This window comes from Tamandua tetradactyla, chromosome 13, assembly GCF_023851605.1.
Source record: "Tamandua tetradactyla isolate mTamTet1 chromosome 13, mTamTet1.pri, whole genome shotgun sequence".
Taxonomy (NCBI): domain Eukaryota; kingdom Metazoa; phylum Chordata; class Mammalia; order Pilosa; family Myrmecophagidae; genus Tamandua; species Tamandua tetradactyla.
The window spans coordinates 15,290,249-15,317,230 of record NC_135339.1 but is presented as its reverse complement, the minus strand read 5'-3'; the positions used below and the strand labels follow the sequence as shown (position 1 = coordinate 15,317,230).

General features: G+C 49.4%; 1 protein-coding gene and 1 non-coding gene across 5 annotated transcripts in view; both read left to right on the top strand.

Annotated features, from left to right (window-relative positions):
* Nucleotides 1-23,895, top strand: part of TSPAN14 (tetraspanin 14) — a 76,235-nt gene extending 52,340 nt beyond the window's left edge. For 3 of the 4 annotated variants that reach the window (XM_077124734.1, XM_077124735.1, XM_077124736.1), the window contains exons 3-9: nucleotides 11,547-11,597; nucleotides 13,357-13,503; nucleotides 14,985-15,155; nucleotides 17,399-17,524; nucleotides 18,674-18,718; nucleotides 20,234-20,353; nucleotides 22,088-23,895. In XM_077124734.1, coding sequence (XP_076980849.1) covers nucleotides 11,547-11,597; nucleotides 13,357-13,503; nucleotides 14,985-15,155; nucleotides 17,399-17,524; nucleotides 18,674-18,718; nucleotides 20,234-20,353; nucleotides 22,088-22,159 — 732 coding nt within the window. In that variant the 3' untranslated portion in view covers nucleotides 22,160-23,895. The remainder of the gene's footprint in view (nucleotides 1-11,546; nucleotides 11,598-13,356; nucleotides 13,504-14,984; nucleotides 15,156-17,398; nucleotides 17,525-18,673; nucleotides 18,719-20,233; nucleotides 20,354-22,087) is intronic. The other variant, XM_077124737.1, reaches the window with a different exon arrangement.
* On the top strand, nucleotides 1,740-1,881 carry LOC143654685 (small nucleolar RNA SNORA68). The gene has a single exon (XR_013161881.1). It is a non-coding gene; the product is annotated as a small nucleolar RNA SNORA68 (small nucleolar RNA).
* Nucleotides 23,896-26,982: the final 3,087 nt, after the last annotated feature.

Here is a 26,982-nt window from a genome sequence, read left to right as displayed (position 1 = left end):
CCAATTACCCAATTTCTACCCTATTTCTATCTCCTGATGGTCTCTGTTACCAACTGAAGTTTTCCAAGTTCATTCATTAATGTTAGTTCATATCAGTGAGACCATACAGTATTTGTCCTTTTTTTCTGGTTAATCTCACTCAGCGTAATGTCCTTAAGGTCCATCCATGTTGTTAAGTACTTCATAATTTTATTCTGTCTTACGGCTGTGTAATATTCCATTGTAAGTATATACCACAGCTCGTTTAGCCACTCATCTGTTGATGGACATTTAGACTGTTTCCATCTCTTGGCAGTTGTAAATAATGCTGCTATAAGCATTGGTGTGCAGATGTCCGTTTGTGTCCTTGCCCTCGTGTCCTCTGAGTAGATAGATACCTAGTAATGGTATTGCCAGATCATATGGCAATTCTATACTTAGCTTCCTGAGGATATTTTCTTCTTTTATAATTCTTTTTCTTTCTGCTTCTCGGCCTGACTCATTTCAGTTGTCTTGTTTTCGAGTTCACTGATTTATCTGATGGCTTCAGTCTGTTGTAGAAACCCTCCTGGGAGCTTTTCAATTAGGTTTTTAAAATTTGTATGTCTTTACTGAGATTCTCATATTGTTCATTGTTATTATTAACATCCTTTAGTTTTTTGTCTGTATTTTCTTAATCTCCTTGAGCATATTGAAGATTACTGTCTTAACATCTCTGTCTGGGGGGCGGGCAGTGGTGGCTCAGTGGTAGAGTTCCCACCTGCCATGCCGGAAACCCGGGTTTGGCTCCCAGTACCTGCTCATGTTAAAAAATAATAATAAAAAAACTTTGTCTGGTAGGTCTACAGTCTTGTTTTCTCCATTGATGGTTTCTGGTTTTCTGTCCTCTACCTTTGGATAGGCCATCATTTCCAGTTTCTTTGTTCATTTTGTAATCTTTTGTTGCACACTATACATTTTAATATTTTAAAGTGTTTTTTTCTGGGATTTATTCCCTGACATTTCTGTTTCTTGAGTTTGTAAGCAGTGGTTATATGACAGAGATTTTCCTGAGTGTCAGGAGCTAACAATACCAAGCAAACTTGTGCAAAAAACTTTACCAGCTTTACAGATTGGCTTTGCCTTGGCTGGTGCTCCTATTGGGAAGGTCAGCCCAAGGTGAATGCAAGGTAAGCGTCCTCCTTGTCTTTTCTGGGCCTGTGTTTTGTCCTGGGCTTGTGCTTGCTAGTGGCCTTAGGAGTTCCCCTGTTTTCAGGAATTTGAACGCCCCCTATTTCCCAGGAAACATGCTTTCTCCCTCTTCTCGGTTTTCCACTGCAGTTTCTAAAGCCTGTAAGCTTTTGCGCTAGTCCGTCCACCTCAACTTTTTTACAGTGCTTCGATTGTCTCAAGCTGCTTTGCCTGGAGAGTAAATTTTAGAAGGGGGCATACCAGAGAGGAGTTTCCTAGTCTGTTTTTCCCTGCTAGAACAAGGCCAGACCACAAAGGGAGCGCTGGCCAGCCCCAAAGTCCTCTGGGGACAGGATGAGAGAAGGGCCAGGAAAGGTGCCAGGACCTTTTTCCAAGCCTCCCTGAAGCTGAGCTTTCTCTCCTCAGCCTCTGCCCAGGAGTTGCAGACCTTCACCTGTCCCCTGCAGCTCTGAAGAAGCCTTCAGTCCTTAAGTTTCCTCAGCTGTCTTCGTTCATGGTGGGTTGAAAGAGTGGCTGCCCTCAGAGCCTGTCCCCAGGCATCCAGAGTAGCTAATCAAAAGCAGTGATCACTTGCACCCAAAACCGAAGAATCACAGTTTCTCCTAACAGTGGTTTAAACGGTGGTGCAAGCAGCAAACAAAACTTGTCACCTTTGGGAGCCCTGCTGTGCCGTGCCCCGCCCCTTAGAGTAAATGTGGACGTTCTGCAGCCCAGGGGGCACTGAGCAGGGGCATGAAGGGTGGCGGCCTTGTGGACGCAGTGTCTGCCTCATTCCCCCTCCCACCTGACCATGACATGGGTGCCTGGCACCGTGCCCACACCTGCGCCATCCACATCATGAAGATGAAGGAGGTTGCAGTCAGCAAGTACCGCCCTGTTCCCTGATTCCAGATCAAGTCCCCACTGTTCCATCGCATCCTTGGGCACCAGCACAAACTGCGCTTCACCACCAGGGTGAAGCCTTGACCTTACTCTGGGACTGGCCCCAATAAAACCTGTGCACCCCACCCTGCAAAAGAAACGCAGTAATCAGCGATCTTCCCGCCACTCCCCTCCCACCGCCCCCAGATCTTAGGAAAGCGAATTTTATGTCCTTTCTGGCACCTGAAAGCTTTGCTGGGAACAGACCCCACTGCTGTCTGCCCTGAGAGTGGGGGGTTGGGGACAGTAACCTCAGTGCAGAGAGCATGTCGCTGGCATTCACCTAACTTACCTGCCTCTCCCTCCCACTCTTTCCTGAATGCTGTCCAGTGTTCTCCTGGATGCCACGGTTTCAGAATAGCTGATGCAGACAGCCCCTACCTCTTCAGTAGTTGTTCTGGTGGAGGGAGCGTCCCCCTCCGTCGTCTTCCCAGGCTTCGCTCTTGTCCTACAAAGAGTCTTTGAAGGTTATGCCCATGTTTGCCATTTCTCTCAATCTTCTGCATTATGTTTGTTCATCCAAACATTTCTGACAGCTTTGTTAACATTTTCTGGGTTTCAGACCCTCTGCCTTTGAGTTGTTGTAGTAGTTTTGGTTTTGTCTGAAAACTTCATTTCTCCCTCATTATTAATGTTTTCTTTGTGTGCTGGATGGTGGGGGTCAAATTTCATTCTTTTTCCAAATGTGAGCATCCCGTTATTGCAGCACCATTTGTTGACTTTTTGTTGTTCGTTTTTTCCATTGTTTGTTTTGCTTGTTTGTTTGTTTTGGGGAAGTGCACGGGCTGGGAATCAAACCGGGGTCTCTCACATGGCAAGTGAGAATTCTACCACTGAAATACCTTTGCACCCCCTTCTCTCTTATTATTGAATCATATTTTTGCTAGACGTGGAATTCTAGCTTGGTAGGATTTTTATGGGCTTTTTTTTTTGAGGAGGTGGTGTCTTTGTTTTTAAAGGTATCATTTCATTTTCTTTTAACCTGCATAATTTCCAGTGAGAATCTTATTATGATTCTTATCTTGTTTCTTTGAATGTAACGTGCCTTTTTCCCCCACTCTGGTTGAGTTCAAGAGTTTCTCTTATTACTGGATTTCAGAAATTTTATGATGATATGCATTATATCGTTTTCTTTGTTTATCCTGCTTGAGCTTCTGTATGGATTTGTGGTTTTATAGTTTTGTTCAAATTATGATTTTTTTCCACCATTCTTTCTTCAGCTCCCCCTACCCCCCTCCTTTTACTGGGGCTCCAATTATTTCTATGTTAAAAAGCTGTTACCCTGCAAGTCGTTGAAGATTTGTTCACACTTTTATTCTTTCTTTATCCTTTAGTTTGGAAAGTTTCTGTTGCTTTGTCTTCAGGTTCACTCATGTTTTCTTTTGCTAATTGGCTGTTGAATCCATCTAGTGAATTCTTAATTTCTAATGTGTTTTCTATTTCTAGTAGTTCTGTTTGGGTTTCTCTTTTTGTGTGTATTTTCCATTTCTCTTCCATTTTGTTTGTACTTTAAATCCTTGAACATATTTGCAATAGCCACTTTAAGTCTTTGCTAATTTAATCTTCTCTGTCATTTCTGGCTCTTTTTCTATAAATAGAAAGAGTAATATGAAAACTTACTAGCGATTTCTGTAAAAGTTGGAGAAATGGGTTGTAGGGGTGTCCTGGGTTTGTGTGGCTGAGCTGAAGAGATCCTTTCTTTCATGTGATAAGGAGTAGGGCTGGTAACTCATGGCCCACTGTCTGCTTTTGTACTTACAGTTTTATTGGAACACACCTTTGCCCCTTTGTTTACATATTGTCTGTTTTCGTGCTTTAATAGCAGAGTTGAGTAGTTGCCACAGAGAACATCTGGCACTCAAAGCCTAAATATCTGCTATCTGGCCCTTTAGACAAAGTCCAGCCCCTAGTTGTGTCTTGGTTTTCTCCCTACTGTTAAGCACTTTGGTGTCAGTGACAGCAGAGATGGGGAGGCTTGAGGCTGGGTTGGGGGTTGTTTCATCTTTGTTGCCCAGGGAGGTGCCTGAAAACATCCTTGATGACTCTGCCCCTCTGCCCCACCCTTCCTCTCCAGGCCTTGACACAGATCCTTGGGAGGGGCACTCTGTTAGCTGGAAACACAGAAAGCCCTGGAAGCTGCCCCCTGAGCCCTCTGGGGCCCTTCCTCCCTGGGCTGGGTGCGTGGGTTCACTGGCTGTGCTGGGAAGGGCACACATTCTTCGCATTCTCTGAACCGCCCTTCTGGCAGGAGGAACAGCTGGCGTGCAGTAGCTGTGGGACCCCATGCGAGTCACCATCCTGCCCTGAACTGTGTTTTCCTCTGTAATGCAGAAGCTGGCCTCCACCATCCCTTCTGGCTTTTCCACCTTCCAGAATCCACCGAGAAGCTGCTCAGTTTCAACTGTTTTAGTGTGAGAGATTTTGAAATACACCCCGCTGTGTGTGAGGTTGAGAGCGGCCCCAGTCTTGAGGGGTGTGGGAGGGGTGGGAGTGGCAAGACCTTCCGACCCAGGAGAGACCCTGAGGTTCCACCCTGTCTGCTGGGCTTGTAGGGCTAGGTGGGTCTTGGGTTTGTGCCTACAGGTGGCCGTGCACGTTGCTGTTCTATCTGAAGTCACCAGCCCTGTAGTTGGAATTTCCTGTTCTGAAGAGGTGCCAGGTTCATGGGGCTTTCCAGTGGTGTGATTTATGATGGTGGGGCAGGCGCTGGGCCTTTGGAGATCATACGTCTCCATCTGCTCACTTTCCAGATTGGAAAACAAGCGCAGATAGAGGGGGCTTGCTCAAGGCTACAGGGTGAGCTTCCTCTGTTCCCTGCCCTGTTTTCTTTCCATCATCCTTTCCTGCCTCACTTGAAAAGCTTCCAGCAGACTTCATTTTCCCTGAACTGCCTCGGCGTTGTCTACAAAGCCCAGCAGAGAACATGTGTCCCTGAAAAGGAGAATCTTGTCTTAGGACAGACACTGGTGCTGGGGGTTATTGCAGAATGAGGTTCAGAGCAGGACTGAAGGACCGTGGAGAAGGATGGCACCAGGATAGGGAGGAGGGGTGCACAGAGAGCGTCAGCCTCCCTCACTTCTGCCGTGTTCTTCAGTACAGCCGTGCTGTGCCATCTCCTTGGAGGCCCCTCCACCTCTGCTCTGCCACCACTGCAGGATGGCAGGACTGCCCTGGACCAGGCTCTGCATATCACACATGATGCGTCCTTCAATCCTTATAACCTCTTTTGACCTGGGAAGTGTCACCCTGATTTGCAGAGAAAAACATAGGTCCATTGGTGTTCCCGGACTTGCATAAAGTTCTGACTTGTTCTCTTTGCTGTTTGGTGCTGTTCTGTGTGGCTTCTGGCTTCAGTGGCTCAGTCGTGGGCTTTCTTCTCCATTCTGGTCATCTCTGAGACTCCTGCAGAGCAGCTGGCCAGAGGCTGTGTGTGCGTCAGCCTGAGTCAGTGAACCAAAGGCTGGCAGGGCAGAGTCTGGGGGTGGTTTGCCTTGAGCTGGCTGAGGAAAGGCCTCTCGGGCCTTCAGGTTGCTGAAGTGCTTTTACACACACTTGGCTGCAGTCTTACAAGGGGGCCAGGCTTCTGTAGGCCTGCATGGTGTTGGAACCCTCTGTACAGTCCAGCATTGTGACTTGATGCTGCCCTGGTCCAGTGCCACAGGCTTGTTCCCGTGGCAAGTAGATTCTCCTTGTCATTTCCCAGAGTGTCCCAAGAGGTCCTCTCACCTTCTGTCTTCTGGGCCTCTGTCTAAGGTGGAAAGTTTAATGTTGAAGATTTCCATTGACCTGCAAAGAAGCCTTGCTCCCAGGAAACGGAGTTGTTTTCAGAGTCTGAAGATGATTGGGTGGTTGACTTTAGGTTAGCGCAGCTCAGAAACCCCTTCCGCAGAGCTCCTACACCACAGCGCCTTGTATGGCTGCCCCTTGGGATGTGGAGGGCACAGGCTACTGCCTGCTCTTCCCGGCCTGAGGGCCTGGGGGCTGCCCTGTGGGTGGTGGTGTACTGTGTGGCATAATGTGTTGTCAGGAGGGTCAAGACACCCAGGCTTGATGTTCTTTTTTTGTGTGTGTGGTAACATACATATAACATAAAATTTGCCATTTTAACCATTTTCAAGTGCACAGTTCAGTGTATCACATTTACAGTGTTGTGCAGTCACCACTCAAGTATCACCAAGAACTTCTTATTGCCCCAGGCACAAACTTGCACCCATTAAGTGATAACTCCCAACCCCCCACCCCTACCCCCACTCCCCCTGCTTCTGGAAACTGCTCATTTATTTTTTGTCTTTATGAATTTTCCTATCCTAGATATCTCACATAAGTGAAACCATAATGGTATTTGTCTTTTTGTGTCTGGCTTATTTCACTCAACATAATATGTTCAAGGTTCATCCCAATTGTCGCTCACGTCACAACTTCATTCCCTTTTTTTCCCTCTTTTTTAATTTATTAATTAAAAAAATTAACAACAAACAAACAAAAATATTAACATATCATTCCACTCTACATATACAATCAGCAATTCCCAACATCATCATATCACAACTTCATTCCCTTTGATGATCGAATACTATTCATTGTGTGTATGCCACATTTTGTTTATCCTTTCATCTGTTGATTGACACTTGGGTTGTTTCCGCCTTTTGGCTTTGTGAATAATGGTACTATGAACATTGCGTATAAATTTCTTAAATGTTTGAGTCCCTGTTTTCAGTTATCTGGGGGTAAATACCTGGGAGTCAGTCCATCTGGATTTGATTCTTAAGTCTTCCCCCATGTAGCCACGTGACCTGTGGCAGGTAACCGAGTCACTCCACATGTGAGCTTTCCCATTTGTAGAATGGAGGTTGATGCAGGAGTGTCAGCATATAGAAGGGTCTCATTAGGTCATCTGTATTAAGTGTTTTCGCACCATGCCTGGCGCCATGAAAGGATGGTGGTACTTGTTATGAGGACCATGAGGTATACTTATATGGTGGTGGTACAAGAATACAGAAGGCTGACCTCCCTTTGGGTGTGGCAGGAGGTGGGGCCTGTTCTTCAGTGGGGAGTTCAGTCATGTCATAGCAGGGACAGGAATAAGGTGGCTGGGAGTCTGCGTGGCACAGAGCCTGAGCAGAAACTCCAAGATGGCTGGCGACTGCGAGAACAGACTGCCTGGAGGGACCACCTGTCTCAGCAAGCCCAGGGAAGGGTTCCTTGGGAGCCACGCAAAGCTCACATGTGTTCTGCCTCTCATGTTAGCCTGTTGTGTCCAGGCAGGGTACGTTCCCCATCTCGTCTTCCCCCACTTTCCTCATCTCTGTAATGATGATTGGGCCCCGCCTAGGCGAGTGGCTGTTGAACCCATGATCCAACATGTGACCCAAGTTCCTGTCTTTCTGGTGTGAGTTAGCTTTAGTCCTTCCTTTTAAAAAGAATGGGGAAAAATACTCATCCTTGTTGTCAGAAACCAGTCATCCTGAGAGAAGGAGAGTTACACTGTGGAGATGGGAACTGGCCATGGAAGTTAAGTTGATTCAGCAAGAGGTTTCATTGAGAGCCTTGGGCAAACGGGAAGAAGGGGAGATGGTAAATGAGTCTCTGGGCATAAGCAGAACAGTGCCAGTGGCTTCGTGTTTGGGGAAGGGGATGATTGGACTGGAAAAAGCTGTGTTTAATGAACACAGATAAATACAAGCATGCCTCTCTGCACAAGCACCGTGTTCATGAATTGGGGAAAACTGTTTTTTGTGAGGAGTCGAGGATCTCTTTGAAGAACTTATTCTTTGAATCCTTTTTCAGAACTAACATTTTGTGAAACTGATTGCCTCTTCCTAGTGTATCTGTTTAGTAAATGGATTGTCTTTTAAAAAATTCATTCCACCTTGAGGGAAAGTTAAAACAACAACTCTGCAAAGACTCCCTGAAATGTGTAAATACCAGTGGAGCTGAGGGTGATTTTAACACGGAAAAAGGTAGACATAGAAGACAGGGTGAGAGGGATGAACTGTGAGGCACACTGGGGGAGAGAGGTAATTGTTGGATCCTTTAGAGAACAGCTCCAGGCGAGGTTTGGTTGGGTGTCCTCAGATGTCATCAAGGCAGACTTTTCTCACCTCCTCTACTTGGTACCGGGTGGTGGGTGGGCTGCCATGGAAGGTCTAGGCAGGCCTGGAATGCCTCTTGAGGACACTGGATGGAGGATAGGACTGGACAGTCCTCAGGTCCCATCCTGCTCTAGATCCTAGGCCAGTGCCTCTGTTTGAGGCTGGGCCGTGGACCTTTGCTTGACCCTCAGTTGCTCTGAAGGCCTTTGGATTGACTTAGCCCCACAGGGGTGCCTGGAGGAAAAGCTGGAGGACCCCTGTATAGGGACTGCCCTGGCGAGTCGTTCACTCGTGCCTGCTCTGCACCATTATATATGTCAAGTCCTCCTTCAGTTGTTGGGATCCAACCTGAACAAAATGGGCATCTCCACCCTCAGAGGGCTTACACCAGGGATACAGCCAGCAGACAGACGAGCAGCTCACATGGTTTAGGTGAGTGCTGTGAAGAAAGTCGAGCAGCAGGGGTAAGGAGTCTCGGGTGATGACCACTTATGGTCAAAGGAGGCGACCCTGAGGAGGTGAGATTTGAAGGCTGAAGTGAGGGACAAGCCAGGAATATTATAGGCTGGGGGAGCAGTGCTAGGACTCAGAGGCAGGGATGAGTTTGGTGAATTCAAGAAACACATGAATGCTGGGGTACCTGGGAAGTGGGGTTGGGGTTGGAGAGAGGAGTAGAAGACTTTGAAATACGGGCTGAAACCTGGTGTCCTGGGCTCTGTGGGCCCTGATAGGGAGTTTAAATTTTATTCTACTTGTGAAGTCATTGGAGAGTTTTGAGAAATGGGGAGTTACCTGGTCTCTATTTTTAAATGGCACCTTGAAGGGTACGTGCCATTTTGATGAAGGGTGAAATCCAATGACCTGTGAGGATCCCCTGTAGGACCCCCACCAGGGGTGGTGATGGATGGACAGGAGGGTGCAGAGTCAGGAAGAAAACCATGGCTGGATGCGCTGTGCGTTTTGAAGGTAGAACCAACAGAGGGTCCTGGTGGGTTTAATGTGTGGTTGGAGGGCGAGAGAGGCAGTGAGGACAAGGTCTAGGTTTCCTGCCTTGAACAAATGAGTACGTGGATGGTGGTGCCATTTACTGAGAAGGGAAGGGTTGAGGAGGAGCTGGGTTGGGGGTGGGGCTCAAGGCACCAAGGTTCCATTTTGGCACTTGTTGAGTCTGAAGTGTCATTAGATGTCTTGGAAGGATAGTGCCAAATTGACATTAGGGTATTTGACTCGGGGAATGGCCAGGACTGGAGGGAGATTTGGGATTTGGGATCTGGGAAATCTACAGTGGATAGATATTGTTTAAAGCCACACAGATGATGAAGTAATCTGGAGATCTGGGGCGGGGATGGGCTCCAGGGCTGAGATGAGATTGACAGGTATTGAGAGGGGTCTCCAGGCAGAGGAGGGTGACAGGAAGGGAGAGTACTTGGTGCGCCAGGATCCTGGAATGGTGTAAAGGACAAGGACATGGCAGACTTTGTCAACCGAGGTCAGAGAAGATGAGAAAGAAGACCTGACTTCCACCTTTGGCAAGATGGGAAATCACTGGGGACCTTGAGAATGGTGCAGCTGGAAGCCTGATAAGGTTCAGTGGGCAGTGACTGGTCATTCATCTTTGGATTTGCTTACGATGCAGTGTAAAAGTCATCAAACATGTGGGGAAGCAAAGGAAGCAGTCTTCCACCCGATCAAGGAAAACAAGCATCTATTGGCCAGTTAGTTCAACAAGAGAAGTGAAAAGCAGACAGTGTGATAAGGTAGAAAGGACCTTGGATTAGTCCCACTAGAATGTAAGCTCCGGCAGCATGGGGGTCTGTTTCCTCTGTGTTGTATCTTGTGCTGACACTTAGGAAGCACTCAGCAAATATTTGTTGAGTGAATGAATGCATGAGTAGGTGAAGGAATGAATTAAGCAGTGACTTGAGATCTGGGCCCTTCTCCACCATTGCCTGGCTTTTTTGGGGGGTGGAGGTTGGGTGCATGGGCAGGGAATCAAACCCAGGTCTCCCACATGGCAGTTGAGAATTCTACCACTGAACTACCCGACTGCCTTGAGTTTTGATCTTGGCTCTTTCTGGGCCCCAGGGTTCTGCTCTTTATAATGATGGATTTGGGTTCTGGCAGTGCCTCTTCACTTGGGGTCCACTGACTGCTGCAGGAGCAAGCCAGGGACAGTCTGAACTCTCAGAAATTATGTCTAAAACATGGGGAATGTGTGCATTTTGTGAATATGGTCTGTATCCAAAGAAGATTAGTAACTCCCAGGGCTTTATTTAAAGGGCCTTTCCTTCCCACTCCAGCCACCTGGGGCTAGTATTGAATAAAGTGTGCAGGAATGCCTTAAAGCTTGAGAATATACTTTGGAAAGTTGAGAGTTAGAGAGAAACCTAGCCCTGTTATTTCTCGTGAAGTGCTGATAAATGGCAGCTGAATGCCAGCATGGTGTAAAGCAGTTAAACAGAAAAATAGAAGGCTGCTTAATTTGCTGAGACCATGAGGGTTTTTTTGTTTCATATGGAAAAATCCTCTTTGGTTTAGGAACCTGTGTGATGTTTGGATGGGCTCCTTTCTGTCCTCATGCGTGACAGCTTGGTCCCAGAGGGTTCCTGTGGGTAGCAGGCTGGAGGGGTTGGGGAACATTTATTTTCCTGGGTGAGCTCACTGCTTAGCCCAGGCCTATTTTAATACAGTAACTAGTAACCCAGCATTCCTGAGCACATGTGTGCCCCAAGCTGAGTGTTGAGTGCTGAGCGCAGGTGCTTCAGGGAGGAGACGCAGTCCTGGGCCTTTGGGCCTAGGCAGCTGCTGGTCTGTCTCGGGGGCTGGAGGCAGGCCACTGAGGTGCTGCTTGGCTCTGCCACCCCTGCCTTACCCTTACCCTTCAGCGATGCCCAGTCCTGCGCAGAGCTTCTGAAGGCCCCCAGGGCAGCCACCACGAGATGCCTTTTTTTATTTTATACACGACCCATGCATTGAGCATGAGTTGTGTGGCTGTGGAGTAGGGGAAAACAGACATGCTGTGCCATTGTGTTGCCTTCTGAGGGCTGGCTCAGTAGTCTCCCCAGGACTGAATCTGCCCTGAGGTCTTTACCTCTGTTTTCTGGATCATGGGACCACCTGGAGTTGAAGAACTGGTCCAAATGTTCAGGGAAGCTATGTGCAGGTGATCCTTTGTTTTGGGGTGGAGAGAGCTTGTCATCTGCAGGGGCCGAGGGGCCATCTTTCCATCTGGCCTGGGCATGAGCCAGGAGTACCCACTGACCAGAGAAATAGACTCTGCTCTAAGAAGCATGCTTTTATGGTTCTGGCTTCCAACCTAATTGTGTTCTTTCTCTCTCCTTCCCTCGCCCCACCCCTGCCCAGCTGGCTGGAGTTGTCTTCCTTGGAGTCGGACTGTGGGCATGGAGCGAAAAGGTAGGCCTGACCGTGAGTAGGACCTTGAGGAGCAAGCCCAGGTTCAGCCAGCTCTTTTTACCCCATTTTCCCAGCTCTCCCCCAACAAGTACTTCTTGTGCAATGTAATGGTTTGTAGTTGTTCATTCGCACAGAGCCAGCTCCTGGAAATAGTTATTAAGCTTAATTAAAACTCCTGGGGGTCCCGAGGCCATCCTGACTGTTGCTGAAACTTGGACTTCAGGTTCAGGTCAGGAGGGCTCTGCTCTTCGATGGTAGCCTCAGCTGTTGGAGGCTGGAAGCTGGGCTGTTTGGGTTTTGAACTACAAAGGTATGGTAGAGTCCCCTCTATGGTTCCTAGAAGCCCTCAGTTGCCTGTCTCCCCGGTCTTTTCTGCAGCTGTGAGCAAGGTGGTCCTCGGGCTGTCTTCCTGACCCTACCTGTGTCTCCGGGGGAAAGTGGGTCCCTGAGCAAGGCCATCTTCATTCTGATGCCCTCGCCCTTGACCTCTGAAAGCAGAGATCAGGGCTCCTTTCTATGCCCCCTGAGGCTAAAAGCTGAGCCCTGTGCTGTAAGCTCCTGTGGGTCTCCCCACCCAGCCTGTAGGGCAGAGAGGAGACTGGCTCTTACATCAGGAAGGACCCAGGGCAGTTGGGGCGCTGCAGAGGGGACTAGACAGGATGTGGGCAGGGTGGAGCTCCAAGGCTGTCTGTGGCTCAGGGGGCAGGGGTAGGGAGGTGGCAAGGGCTGAGAGGCTCTCATCGCTGGGGTGGGGAGGAAAGAGGAGGCAAGAGGAGGTGCAAGGTAGAGCAGGCAGCAAGAGGCTTACCCTTAGTGGCTTAGCCCACAGTCCCCATCAGTGGAACCTCTGCTCCCAGAACAAGAGGGAAAGGAACACAAAGATCTAAGGCCTTTCCCACCACGGCAGTGGGGGCTGGGTAAGACCCGCCTTCAAGTTTGCTCATCTGCGTGGCCTGTGAGCCCATAAAGGGCAGGAGCTTGGCGCAGTACTGCTCTGCCCCAGTGACCTCAATGCCAGTTCACTCTGTGACCCGCAGTGCCACCGTGTGGCCGCCTCCAGGACTGCAGTGACCTGATTGGGCGGCCTGGGCGCCCGGTCTGGCTGCTATTTCCTCCTTCCTAACCACTAGCCACATGTGACTGGTTATATTTAAATTTAACTTAAGCATGGTTTTAAATCCAGTTCTTCATTTGCATGAGCCACGTTTCAAGTGCTCAGTAGCACCTGTGGCTGGTAGCTGTTGTTTTGGACAGCGCAGGTATAGAACATCTCCATCGTCGCTGGAAACCGCGTGGCCAGCACTGCCTTAGTGGACACGTTTCCCCCAAGAGCATTCTTACTGAAGCTGTCTCCTTTAGGGTAGTGGGACTCTCCATGAAGTGCATACAATGTCGGGAGACTAGTAAATTCAGCTGTATAGGTGCCCAGTGGCCCGAGTGAGGCTTGGCCCTTGGGGACCCTGTCCACAGGCCAGGGGGACCCCCAGGTGCAGCCCCCTCCCAGTCCTTGTGCCTGGGCTGGCATAGGCTCCCTAAAGAAGCTTGGGTCTGCCCGGGAAGAACTCACACAGTAGGTGGGGAACTGGAATGTGTGCATGAGGGCCCTGGAGGCCACAGTGGGCAGGCTCCTCTGAGCAGAGAGGCCGTGGATAGGGTGGGATACACAGGGACCATGCTCTCTGGGGAAGGCAGGTCTCCGGCCTTAGTCCCCCACATGTAACTTCCCCCAGGGTGCCCCTGATTCCTCTGCCTCTTTCAGGGTGTGCTGTCAGACCTCACCAAAGTGACCCGTCTGCATGGAATCGACCCCGTGGTGCTGGTCCTGATGGTGGGCGTGGTGATGTTTACGCTGGGCTTCGCCGGCTGCGTGGGGGCCCTTCGCGAGAACATCTGCCTGCTCAAGTTTGTGAGTGGTCCCAGAGTCGTGGAAGGGGGAAGGGGGGGGCAGGGACAAGGTCAGACCTTATCTGGAAGAGTTGGTGGCTCTGATAAGCCTCTCCCAGAATCCAGGAGGTGGCAGTCTTTCGTAGCCTCCTGCCCCTTACCCCATGATGAGACTGTATAGAAGAAAATCCAGATGAGCTTGCACCTCATTCCAGAAGCAGCTGGGCTGCTGCTGGGAGGGATCAGCTCTACTCCAGACTCCTTTGCATTATCTTTCTCAGAAGTTCCAAAGGCAATATTTGTTTGCTACTCACCTTTGTCCTTCCTGGCTAAGATTAAAAAGATGCTGCCAGTAATGTTAAGAAATCATTTCCCTCCTCCAGCATGTGTGACTCTGTTGAATGTGCAACCCAGCATCCTTAATTTCCTGGCAAAGCTGTGAGTTACTAGGAGTTTAGTTTATATTTAGAGACAAATTCATTTTGAAAGGCATTCAGTTAAAATTAAACAGCACCTGGTGGGGAAAGCACATTATCTTTTTATTTTTGCATCATATTAATTGTTGTATCTATTGAATCAGGCTTTCTTTTTTTCTTGGTCTTAATTTAAAAGCAAAATCACATGGTTATTTTCGAACTGTTTTCTCTTGAAGAATACTTAGCATAATATCCTGCTTCTGTGTGGATGGCCTTGTGTAAACGTTTGCACATGTGTGTGTGTTTCCCCTTGGTCTCATTTTGAAAGGCTCCCTGCCTTTGTCCATCGTTGCAGAGCTTGCACAGTTCCTGCTATGGCCAGTAGTGATGGCTGTGAAAACACATGACCTGCGAACACAGGCCCAGCAGACTGGGAGTCTCCTTGCTGGAAAGGGCATAGACTTGTGGCTACAGGGGCCCTTTGCAGAATGCCACTTCTATTGTGGGAAGTCTCTGTGCCTCTAGAGACTATCTGGAGGTTGACTGTCCACTCTCATACTCAGAGCGGCCGCTGATAACATTACCACCCCTCCCAAGTTATAAAGAGCCCTGCAGGGTGAACTGGGTGACTCAGCACACTTGGAGACTCAGCTTCCTCATCCCTAAAGTGGAGGTAACAGATGTGACTTCCAGATACTCAAAGTGCATGAAGAGCCATTCGGTAGTAGGCTTAGGGCACACGCTGTGTCCTCAAGGGGCCAAGGGCCTGCTGAGATGGGACAGACAGGTTTCCTTCTTGCTTGGCAAGAAGTAATTGACACATCGGATCAGAGCTTTCTTGTACCTTCGCTCATCTGAAGGGAAGGCACCAGCAAGGCAGTGGTGTGGGCAGGGATTTGAATCCCCATTTTACAAACGAGGTGATGGGGCCCAGAATGGCCCAGCTAGTGACATGGGATTCCCAGGAGGTCTCAAACCTGGTTTCTAGGGCAGAGCCCACACTCTGCAGCAGACAGTGGTTGCATCTCCTGCTAGGAAGTCTGGTGAATTCTGGTGCCCCTCCCCTCCTGCCTCTGTCCCCGTGCAGTTCTGCGGTGCCATCGTGCTCATCTTCTTCCTGGAGCTGGCAGTGGCGGTGTTGGCTTTCCTGTTCCAGGACTGGGTGAGGGACCGCTTCCGGGAATTCTTTGAGAGCAACATCAGATCCTACCGGGACGACATAGACCTGCAGAACCTGATCGACTCCCTCCAGAAAGCCGTAAGCCCCCTGGCTGCCTGTCCACCCACAAGGGGCCCCTGTGTGCATCTACTTCCAGGCTATAGTCTGTCCACGCCTCTCAGGCTCTGCTGCTGTGGGGAAAACACCCTTCCCTGCTGTCCGGGTTTTCTGCCTGTAGCACTGCATGTAGCCAGAGGGCGAGAGAAGGTGCCACCTTTGCCTCTGGTCAGCTTGTATTAGCCTGCCCGTGCTGCCTGGCAGTCCCAGCTCTCTATCTGGTAGGAACCTCAAGCATTCCCTCCCTGCTCAGGATCAGACAGGGAGTCCATATGTAGCCATGACTGCTCTTCCCTCCAAGGGTCCAGTTGTGTCTTCCTCTGAGAGGTCCAGATCTCCCCAGCCCTGCCAACGGCTCACGGAGGCAGCTGCAGTGCTCCCTGGGGCCTTGGTGCTTTGAGGGCTGAGGGCCAGAGCCCCTCCTCCCCAGGCGTGTGACCACTCTCCACCCCCACCCCCATCAGAGGCTGTTCCTGTCCCCTTCCTCCCCGAAACCTTTCCTCCCTTCTGTCTGAATACAGAGCTGTCCTGGGTCCTTAGGTGGAGGGGACTGCAGCCTCTCTGCAGTATGTCCCTGGGGGGTTGTCTAAATAGCCCCAGGCTCTGGCTGTTAGTGCATCTGGCCTCTGTCCCCTCCTGGCATGCAGCTGCACCTGGAGGCTTGGACCTTCCTTTCCCCCTGGGAGGAATCTTTTCAAGGACCACATCAGCCTTATTTGATCTTTGCTTTGTGTTGCTCTGCCAGAAGACCCAGCTTCCTCAAGAACTTTTTATATGAAGCGTTTTGGTACTGGGAAGAAGATAAATTCGAAAGAAAGATAAATTAGAATACCACCTGCTGGTGGTATTCTCTTGAGAGGACCCCATCAGAGGTGTGGAGGGGGTCTCAAAGGAGAGAGAAGCTGGCTCCAGGATGGGTGGTTAGGCCAGGAACGGAAACTGTCGGGTGGAGGAGGCCTGGAGTTGAGCATGCTGTACCGAGGCAGCTGGGCACAGTTCAGGGACCCCCACCACCTGCTTCCCTCAAAATCCGCTATGGTCACTCTCATTATTACTTAGAATTTGTTGAAGATCCTTATTTCATGTATCATGGGATCCAGCAAGATCCATTTATTACCAAAGTATACAGGTCGTTCCTAAGTTGTTGTTAAGCTGTATCAGTGTGTGCAAGTCCCCAAGTCCTGCCATATTCTAATGCCCCTTCCTGCTCCCTTTTCTGTCCAGTATTGCGATTTTCTCTTTTTATTTTTTTTGGTTTTAGTTTTCACATATCCTTGGACTTGCTGGTTCCATAACATGCTGGGGTGGTTCCTCCCTGCCTTAGCCTTAAAGATGTGGTTTTTCCATCGCTTTCTTGTCCTTTTCCAAGTAAATTTTCCCCTGGAAAGTGGGGGTTGGGTTAATTATGGCATTTCCTCATGATGAAGTATGGGTAATCATTAAAAACAATGGGAACAACAGGGTGAAAAACTTAGCTTAGAAGTTTTGTTTGTTTGTTTTTTAAAAAGCAGAAATCGCAGTTATATATTTCTTGTTTTAGACCCTAACTATGTCTGCAGTTAGAGCAAGTGCAGAAATCTAATCTGCTCTTGGTTGGGATACTGTTAGTAGCACATGGATGCTTTTATTTGCTTTTATAAATTAATTAGACAAATGGGGACTTTCTTTGCAGCTATTCCAGATAATTTAGGGTAGAAGGCAAGGGAGGGCAGAGGTCCCACCCAAGTGGGCTAGAGCTCTGGTTGTGCTCCCATTCACCCCGGTCATGAACCTTTCCGAGGGGTAATAATCATTCCGCAGCTGTTTTTGTTTGTTTGTAGAGAGGTAGAAAAAGTCACTAGGGCCAGCCTGGGGAGTGTCCCAGGAAGGGAGACACAACACAGAACATGAGAAGGGAGCAGACCTGCTGGTGGTGTTCTCTTGAGAGGACCCCATCAGAGGTGCGGAGGGGGTCTCAAAGGAGAGAGAAGCTGGCTCCAGGATGGGTGGTTAGGCCAGGAACGGAAACTGTCGGGTGGAGGAAGCCTGGAGTTGAGTATGCTGTGCCGAGGCAGCTGGGCACGGTTCAGGGACCCCCACCACCTGCTTCCCTCTTAAAGAGCTTGCTGGCACCTCTGCCCATGTGCAAGGTCAGTGGGAGGGCCTCTTTTTCTGGGTGGCAGCTAGGGGTCACCTAGCCTAACATCTCATGTAGCCCTGCTGGTTCCCGGCTTTTATGGTTGCAGAACCAGTGCTGCGGGGCATACGGCCCTGAAGACTGGGACCTCAATGTGTACTTCAATTGCAGTGGCGCGAGCTACAGCCGGGAGAAGTGCGGTGTGCCCTTCTCCTGCTGCGTACCAGATCCCGCGGTGAGTCATCTGGGCTGGGGACATAGCACATGGGTCCCTCCTAACGTGGAGCCCTCCCCTGCACTAGATATGAGGGCTCTGGGCTGCATTTCCCATCTACAGACCCATGAGAGGAATGCTCATCCCCCCACTCCTCCCCAGGGCCTTTGAAGCACGGCAATCCCAAACATGTAGATTTCCTGGACATTCTTGCCTCACCCACCCTGGCTCTTGTGTTCTGGGTGAAGTGGGAGAAAAACTGTGTGATTCCCTACGCTCAAGGGGCTCTCACTCGAGTACTTGGACAAGAGGCTGTGAATAGAATGACTTCCAGTCTGCCTCTTGACTCTCCTTTCCATTGAGAAAACATAGAGCTTAGAAGCTCCCCGGAGCAGTGGGGGGTACACGTCAGAGGGTCTTGGTGGTGAAGAATTATTTTCTGTTCTTTCTTCTTCAGTTGTTTGAATTCTTAGTCCAAAGCCCTTGGGTTCCAGAAACTGGGCTCTTGGGTGATCTGTGAAGCACCTGATCAGAACAAAACAGGCCCTTTCTTGCCTGTGCTTTCTGTAGTTGCATCATGCCCAGTTCTGGGTCGCAAGGCTGTGAGCCAGCAGCACATCAGCTTTACAGTGTGGCACGTTCCCCAGCCAGGAGTGGTGCAGATCTGTTGAGTTCTCCACTCTGACATCGAACTGTGCCAGTCTAGAAAGCATTACTGTTTAGCAAGTGTAACTGTAACCTCCTAGTACCAGACTGGCAAAATTACAGCCTACAGGCCAAACCCAGCCTACCACCTGTTTCTTTGTGACCTGCTTGCTAGGAATAGTTTTTGCATTTTTAAATGATTAAAAATAAATCAAAAGAAAAATATTTTGTGACACATGAAAATTATTTGGAATTCAGGTTTCAGTGTCCATAAATACTGGTTTATTGGAACCCAGCCACACCATTCAGATATGTATTGTTTGTGGCTACTTCTGCACTCTAACAGCTGAGTTGAGTAATTACTATAGAGACCACATGGCCACAGAGGCTTTTTGCTATATAACTCATTATCAACCCCTGTCCTAGCATGGAAGGTTGGTGTCAGCCTGGTTGAAGGATAGAGCCTTTACTCCTGGCTTCTCAAGGGGACAAAAATGATTTGCGTCTTTTCTGCTTTTCTTGCAGCAAAAAGTTGTGAATACACAGTGTGGATATGATGTCAGGACTCAGGTGAGAACTCCAGCGTGTCCAAATTTAAGAGTTCTTCAAGCTCCAAGTTTATTCCCTGTGGTCTAACTTCCTGATTTAGCGCAGGTGCAAATTGGAGTGGGAAAGCTGGGGCTTAGATTAGGTTCAAGGTGCAAGTCCAAGCTCTAGGCAAGCTGAACAGGAGCACAGTGCTCCACCCAGGCTTTTTCTGAGCGGCAGCAAGACACACGGGGACACGAACTGGAGGTAACTTCAAGTCTTGTGAGTTCACAGTCACAAAAACTGACTATTGCTACATTAGCAGAAGGCGGTCTGGCGAAAGTTTCAGGAAATAAAAGACGACGTTTTGAAGTGGGTCCTTGAAGCCTCGGAAAGTGTCTTTTTATTCAGGGATTCATGATGAATCCACAGGATTGTGTGGCTTAGTCCAGCCTCCAGTGGAAGGGGGCAGTGGTGACAAATGGGGGGACTGGCCTCAGGGGAGGGGCTCAGCCTTCCAGGCTTTCCTCAGGCTGCAGGGAGAGATGTGGGCTCTTGCACTGAGTGTGCATGCACTTGGCTGGGAAGAAAAGCCAGACTGCCACCCTGCTTCTTGATCTCATAGCCTTTGGTGCTATGAGTGACTACTGTTCTAACGGGAGGGGCTTTGGGGAGTCTGAAGGGGCCCCTCCAGTTGGCCATGGATATTGCAGGGATGTGCAGCTCCAGCTTGGGAAACCCCAGGGTCCTTCTGTCATGATTTCTGTTTGACAAGGACAGGCCTGTACCACAGTCATCTTCCCAGTTATGAATTCCTTTAACTGTCATTAAAATGAATGAATCATCATTGTGGCCACAGAGGAGGCGGATATATGAGGGAGCTGGGGCTGCCTGACAGATGTCGAGTGGGTGGTGGTGGGTGGGTGTGTTCTGTGGCAAGCTCCCCATGCATCTTCCAGACTTCACAGTAGGCTCTTGCACCAGGGTTCAGTATTGAAGGGAGCTGGTTCGCTGATAACGTTCACCTGCCGGTCTGGGAACCAAGCTTACTTGGGCTGCCTGTGCACCTGCTGCCAGGTCTTAGGCTGGGAGTCTAATTTACACCTTAAAGCCACTGCCTCTTCCTTTTCTTGCTGACTCCTCTGACTCAGAGCAAACTGAATCTCCTTTGTCCAATTTCCCTTTCTTAATGGGCATACCTCTTCTCCAAGCCTCCTGACCCCCTCCCCTTTGTCTAGATGTGGGTTATGAAGGTGAGTTGAGTGAGTCGATCTTTAACTCTGTGGAATTAAAAACAGAGAAGTGGGTTCTGGATGAAAGCCTGGGAGCTTTTGATCAGATAAGGTAATAAAATAGCAAACCACCTAATGAGAGACTGTGGGGTATCTGCAGAAATGAGATAGGTAGATGTGGAGAGTCCAGTCTGTCCTTGACCCCCACCTCCCTGATTCCCCCCACCGTGACCTGCCCTGGCACCTGAAGGGCGCCATCGGAGACAGGGATGGGATGTGTTGTGGGCCTGCCCAGAGCTCAGGCCACCATGGTGTTTCCCTGCAGCAGAAGAGCAAGTGGGATGAGGCCATCTTCACGAAGGGCTGCATCCCGGCCCTGGAGGGCTGGCTCCCGCGCAACATCTACATCGTGGCTGGCGTCTTCATTGCCATCTCGCTGCTGCAGGTCTGCTGCTGGGCCTGAGGGTGGGGAGGGGGTCTCTCTTCTTTTCTGAGGAGTTAGGCCCTTAACACAAAATGCTTGTCCAACATGTATGTGGCAGGGATTAAGGAACCTGACAGAACGAAGGAATCCGATTGGGTGCCCAAGGCTGTGTGTGATGCGTGCATGTGTGTTATGGTATATTCATGTCTGTGTGTGCACATGTGCATGTGAGGTTATATGCATGTGTGCCCACAAGTATATGTGAGCACACATGTTATGTGTTCAGGGGGTATATGCATGTGTATGTTTGTTCATGCATATGTTTATATGTGTGCCAGGCAGGACCATGGTGGCCCCCATATGGTGGGCCTACCAGGCTATGATCCCCCCCTTTCCCTGTGGTCTGCTTCTAAAGATAGACCCTTTGGTTCTTGGGCAGGCCGGGAGGGCTTGTGATCCTGTATAGTCCTTTGGCAGCTGTCTCTGGAGGGCCTAGTAGGTTGTACAGGGTGTGTTGCCTCTGGAGGTTGGGGTCGGAATATACTGAGTGGGCTGTCACCTGCTTTGGGGTCCTTCCTGCTGGTGGGAGAGAGTGGTAGGATTTAAGGAGGCATTAAGAGCTGCAGAGCAGGAGGTGATGCTGTTAGCCATTTGGGATTTGAAGAAGATCTGAGGTGCAGGTGTGTGCAGTTACCCCAGGACCTCTTCCTCCAAGCTCCCAGCACCAAGGATTGGGACTCTTGGGCTTTTTCTCTGCCCACACATGCCCCCTGCAGCCCATTGCCCTTTGTGGCTTCCTTTCTCCTTCAAGGCTGCTCTCGTTCATTTGAACAGATTTCACAAGTGGACATTGTTGGCCAAGAGGCGGTCAAGCTTTTTGGCATATGAGCTGACAGTAGAAAGTCAAGTGTTTAGTGAGAATAAAGAAACCTGGGGTTTTTTCAGCCTTTCCCGGGGCTTTTGTGAGGAGCTGGCAGCCCCTGGGCTCCTCTGGGACAGCTGATGCTACTCTTTCATGGAAAATGCACCATTTAGAACATATTTGACTCTGACCTTTCTTTGGTGAGGGTGGCTGAGGTGGACCTGAGGCCCCAGTCATCCACTCCCTCCGCCTTCACTCAACAATGTGTATTACGTGATCTTAAAGGAAGGCCGAGACACAGAAACATCTATAAAAGGAAAGAAAACATTTGCTTGCCAAGCAGTCAGGAGAGTCAGACTGCAGAAGGACTATCTTGTCCAGTACAAACCACAACAAGAATTTAAAAGAAAAAAATCAAGGCACAATTACCAGTTACCTTAGTTGGCTCATGATAGTAAAAGCAACGGTCTTCCCATGGGAGTATCATAGTTACAAAGGTCAGGATGTATTTCTAGAAATTGGCATTATGGAATCCAAAACATTCAAAATTTATTATTTTGGAAATCAAACCAGTAAGGGTGACCTTGTTATTTTTGGTTTAACCTAGGGGACAAAAAATTCCCTCCCTCTGGTGTGCGACAGGCTGAGTGATGTTGGAAGCAGTGAGGGTGGCAGCTTTTGCTTCTATTGTGACTCTTCTGGGCCCTATGAATCAGCAAAATAGACAAGGCCTCTGGCTTCCCAGGACTCATTTTCTCCCAGTGGGTGGGTAGCTTTTTTGCCATGTGCCCAAGTACTCTGCATCCTCCGTCATGGGAGGGTAAGAATGCCCCTCACTTCTCTGTTTGGTTACTACCACTGTTGGCTGTTTACTGTCCTGGCTTTGCTTTCAGATATTTGGCATCTTCCTGGCAAGGACCCTGATCTCAGACATTGAGGCGGTGAAAGCAGGCCATCACTTCTGAGGAGGCAAGGCGAGCGAGCGGAGCTGAGCCACACCGTGGAGGCAGAGCCTTTCACTGTCTTAACTCTATGTCCAGAGGGAGAGAAGCCAACACACCCACTTGGAGCCAGCCTTCCATGTCCCCCATCTTTAGCATCAGCGTGACATGACCTCTCTGCTTGCTGGTGTCAAAGATCTAGGGTCCCTCCTCTTACCTATACAGATTTGTGACTACACCCCTAGCTGGGGTCCACCCAGAGACAGAGACTGTGTTTTCAAGTGGGAGCTGTGACTCTGAGCGGTTGCAGAGCTGCAAGGGGACTTGACTTGGTCCTGCTAGAGCACAAGTGTGTGGTTGGACACCCCGATCCCCTCAACCACTGACGTCCAACATCTGCTTTGGTTCATCATTGTTGGCCTCTGCAGTAGCCATGTCTGTGCTGGGATGGGGGTAGGGAGACAGCAGGCATGATGAACGCTCCTCTGACCATTAAGTCAAGCAGCACAGGCTCCCTGCCTGCAACTGGGGAGGGGGAAGGAATACAAACAGACCTCTCTAGTGTCAGCAGGGTCTGTCGTGGTGAGCATGTGTGAGGGGTGGTTTGTTTGTAGAGTCTTCAGCTATGTCCAAGTGAAGTAAGCCTGAGCCAGTGCGTGGACTGGTGCCATGGGAGTGCCTTGTCTGCTGCCCTGCCCAGCCCTTCAGCTGCTCTCCCAGGGGCACGAACTGCCTCCATCTCAATAGCATTATGCCCTACTGGCACTAGCGGGCAGTGGGCGTGGTTCCCCGCTGAGAGCTGGCTCTCTCTTTCTTAAAGTGTGTAAATAGTTTATTTAAAGGAGTAAGAATGTTCTGACACCATTTCTTTATTTCCTCTCCCTTTCCTCTGGCATTCTCTTCTAAGTAGCATTACATGGTGTCCTGGACTGAAGCCATCTTTTTAATTTCCTGAGTCGCTCAAGGACCCATCCTCATCAGCTTTTCCTTCCCATCCCTAACAACCCAGGTGCGCATATGTGCTCCCCCTTTCTCCATACACCCCTGATACATACACACACCCGCTACACCTCTGCTCCCCAGCTTGGCCTCACTGTCTTCTGCTGTGGTCTTGGTGCTACTGAAACTGTCATCTGGAACTTGAATTCTGACCCTTTCTTCCCACTGCAGAGGCCTGAGAGCCCCAGCTGGAGGTGTCCAGTCAAAAACCTTTGGTCATGGCTCCTCCTGCAGCCACTACCAGGGGCTGGTCTGCGTGGCATTTGCCTCTCCTTGGAGAGAAGCTACAGACCCCAGGCTGTGGCTGTTTGGAAGCTTCGGACATTCTCGTTTCAGCTTTCGTGGTTACTCCCCCCGTGGGATATCTGTGGTCACCGTGTCCACCCTTCCGGTCAAGGCTATTCTGGGGCTTGCTTTTGGAAATGAAGTCTGTTTTGTGTATTGAGTAACCCCTAGGGATAGCTGGGATGTTTGTCCAGCTCTGGCTGGGCTGTTTTCTAATGCTCTCTGTAACTTGTACCAGTCTAGTCCTGTGCACATCGTTCAGGGATTGAGTGCTACCTTCACTTACTTGCCGAAGTGTACATTCTGCTGTGGTGTATACTGGTGCCTGTTTGTTGATGATGATAATATTATAATTTTTTTTTTTACAATTTTCTCTGTAGACTAGGGGAAGGAGAATGCTTGTGTTTTTAGGAAGTGTGATGCTTTTCTTTGACTGCCAAACTCTTTTAAATGGAATATATCTTTTTATTAATGTGGTTGTTTTGTTTTTGTTTTGAGTCACTATCAAGATGGTGGACTGAAATATCTCGTTGGTAGGCTTGGCTGCCAGGGGATCCAGTGAGATAGGATGTGGCTAGACCAGACAGAAGTATAGATGGTAAAAGCAGCCCATTGTTGGCACAAATCTGAAATAAATTTCCTCAAGTGATTTATAGATCCCTTGTTCCACTTTCAGTTATCCTTTGCATGGAGGTTACCACTGGAATATGTTGACTTCTGGCTTAGTATGCCCAGCTTAAAACATGAGGTAGAAAAACTTTGACTCTGTAGGGTGGCAGGAAAACATTAATTTAGGTTACCTCTGGCCATCCCTAACAGTGCAGTCCAGGGGGAAGAGCTGGGAAAAACCAGGTTTGCATCAGACAGTGCCACTGAATGAGCTGCGTGGTCTTGGCTCATCCAGGAAATGGGGCTTGTGGCCGAGCTTACCTCATCAGGTGCTCTGAGAGCTGCCTGCCCTGGGGGAGTGGTCTTCCCCACAGCTCCTCGGCCACTGCTACTGTCACATCTATTCAAGTAGACCAGATGGCTGGACTCCTGTGGAGTCTTGGTCACTGCCCAATTCAAGGCAAAATCTAACCATGACTTTTTCTGAGTTGGGTTTGTTTTTTCAATTAGTTTACAAAATCTTTTAGTCATTTTCAGCCATCTTATCTGACTCTGAGTAGCTGGGCAAGAAAAGAAGAAACCCTATGAGCAGGGGCGTCCCCAGCAGACCTACACTCTCTTTGCTGAGGGCCAGTGCATTCCTCCTGGCCACTCCCCACCCGATCCAGGGCTGTCCTAAGTCTCCATCCACTCTGTCCTCTTAGATCAGAATGATAGAGGTCAGCCTGAACCTTGGCACCCCCTGCCCCAACACATGTTCATTTTTGAAGTTTCAGACTCCTTCCTGATGCTTCCCATGCTCTTTCTACACAGCTCTTTTTGGAGCTTTGTCATGTAATTTTCTCTGTTTGGGGCTCACTGTACCCCTTACAGCAGCATCCACCACTCTCTTTATTTGGCTGAAAGCTGGTCACCCCAATCCCAAATCCAGTGCCCCCCTCTCAGGCCTTGTTCTCTGCCTCTGCAGCACATGACACTTGGAGCACCCCCTCCTCAAAATCCTCTGCTCTAAGGCAGCTCCTGTCCGGCCTTCTCAGGCCTTTGTCTGCCTTTATAATGCAGTGTGGCCACTGCCTGTACCCTCCTCACCAGCCTCCAAGGCTCTCACCTGCCCACAGGGCTGAGAACTTGGCACAGAGACCCTTGACTATGGTCCACAGGCAAGCCTGGTGCTCGGTTTTCCCACATTATCAACAGTAAAAATTAGTAGGTGGAGAACCTTCGTGGAACATAGCACTCAAAGTGCTGAACAGTGAGTAAATAAACGCAGTCACCAGAGTGGCTCTGAGGCAACCATTACTTTGCCTCACAAGTGAGGTACAGACAAAGGTAAGTTATCGTCGAACATTTAGAAGAATTCTGGGTTCAAAGGCTGGAAGTCTTGGCCCAGAACCTGCACCTGCAACTAACATAGGAGGCTTGGTGCCTACCAGCTGGGCTTGCTGAATCTCCAGTTGCCTCCTGCAGGACAAAACCGGCACCCAAGCCAAGCATGAAAAGCAGCAGTTCCCTGGAAAATTGTCCAGTTAACCAGCCTGATTGGAAAGTCAACATGCATTAGGAAAAAAGCCAGAAAGCTCTGATTCCGCATCTGTACTTGGACTTGGGCACCTGGTTTGGAAAGCCGGTGTTGCCCTGAGGGGCTCTGCCCTGACCCTGCAGTGGAGGTCTTGGTTCTGGGCAGCAGGCTCACTTCTCTTTAAGGCCACATGGGTGTTCTGTCCTTAGGGTCCCTGGCTCAGGGTTGGGGGTTCATCTCCCTAAAGCATGCTTCCTGGGGAAGGCCAGAGCTATCTGCCCAACACACCTATGGAGGGTTTCTAGGCTGAGCACAGTACCCAGACATGGCCTTCTCTTGCAGGGTGCTATGCAGAGGCAGGTCCCTGGGGCAGTGAGGGGCATACATGTGAGTGTGGACTGTTGGAGTCATAAGTGCCCCAAGGGAGGGCTCCCCAGAAGAGGAGGCTGGGTCAGAGCCCAGAGGAGAGTTTGGGTCTCAGCAGAAGGGACTACTAGATGGCCTTTTGGCCAGAAACCCCAAAAAGGCATGGGCCATAGAGGACTGGGCTGGGGGCGGGATGTGGTGGTGGGGGGGGGAACTGTTGCCGTGGTCCCAGCATCCGAGGCGTCCTACTGTAGTGTCAAGATCCCTGTCCAGAGCTCAGGTGCTCCAGCCCTGCCACCCACTGGCCCCTATGCCTTCACCTGCACTAAGTGGAGGTGGCAGTACCTCTGTAGGCAGGCTGTTCTAGCTTAAGGATCGTGTGTATGCTGTGTCTGTCCTCACATCCATGGGGTTTTCAGGTTACCTGCCCAGACAGTGGGAGCCTTTCATTAGGGCCAAGAGGATGCCACACTGTGAGGCAGTCGATCTCCTGCAGCACTGTCCCCATTTCATCTGGGTGATCTTTCCAAAGATCCAAAAGAACCATATACATTCAAGTTTTAGCTCTTTATGAAGTCAGCTTTTCCTCTCCAAAGACTCAAGTTTTATTAAAAGCAAGTTTATTTTCAAAATACTTTTGGGGTCTCCAGGGTGCCTCAGGAAGACACAGTTTGCATTGTCGAACTGGTACTGCAGTTTCACTTTGGAAGAAAGAAAAAGTTTGGGCTACAGAGGATACTATTCTGAAGAAGTTACCAATTTTAGGTATCCCAGTTTGGAAGAAAGGAAATTGAGTACACCTTACAAAGGTTTAAGATAATTATTTTTTCACTTTCTGTGCCTTGCATCTTATATTTCAGCTGGGGCATCAAAAGTGTGGTTTGATAACTACCAAAATAAATTATCACCTTGGTCTGTCATTTTATCACCTCAAACCATTTTTAAACTAAGTAAAAACAAAAAGTGTAAAGTGAAAATATGCCTCCTCCCCAGAGGCAAACTTAAGTGTCCTTCCTGAAAATGTCTATGCATATTCAAATATCTTTATCACACACGTGGGTATTATTTT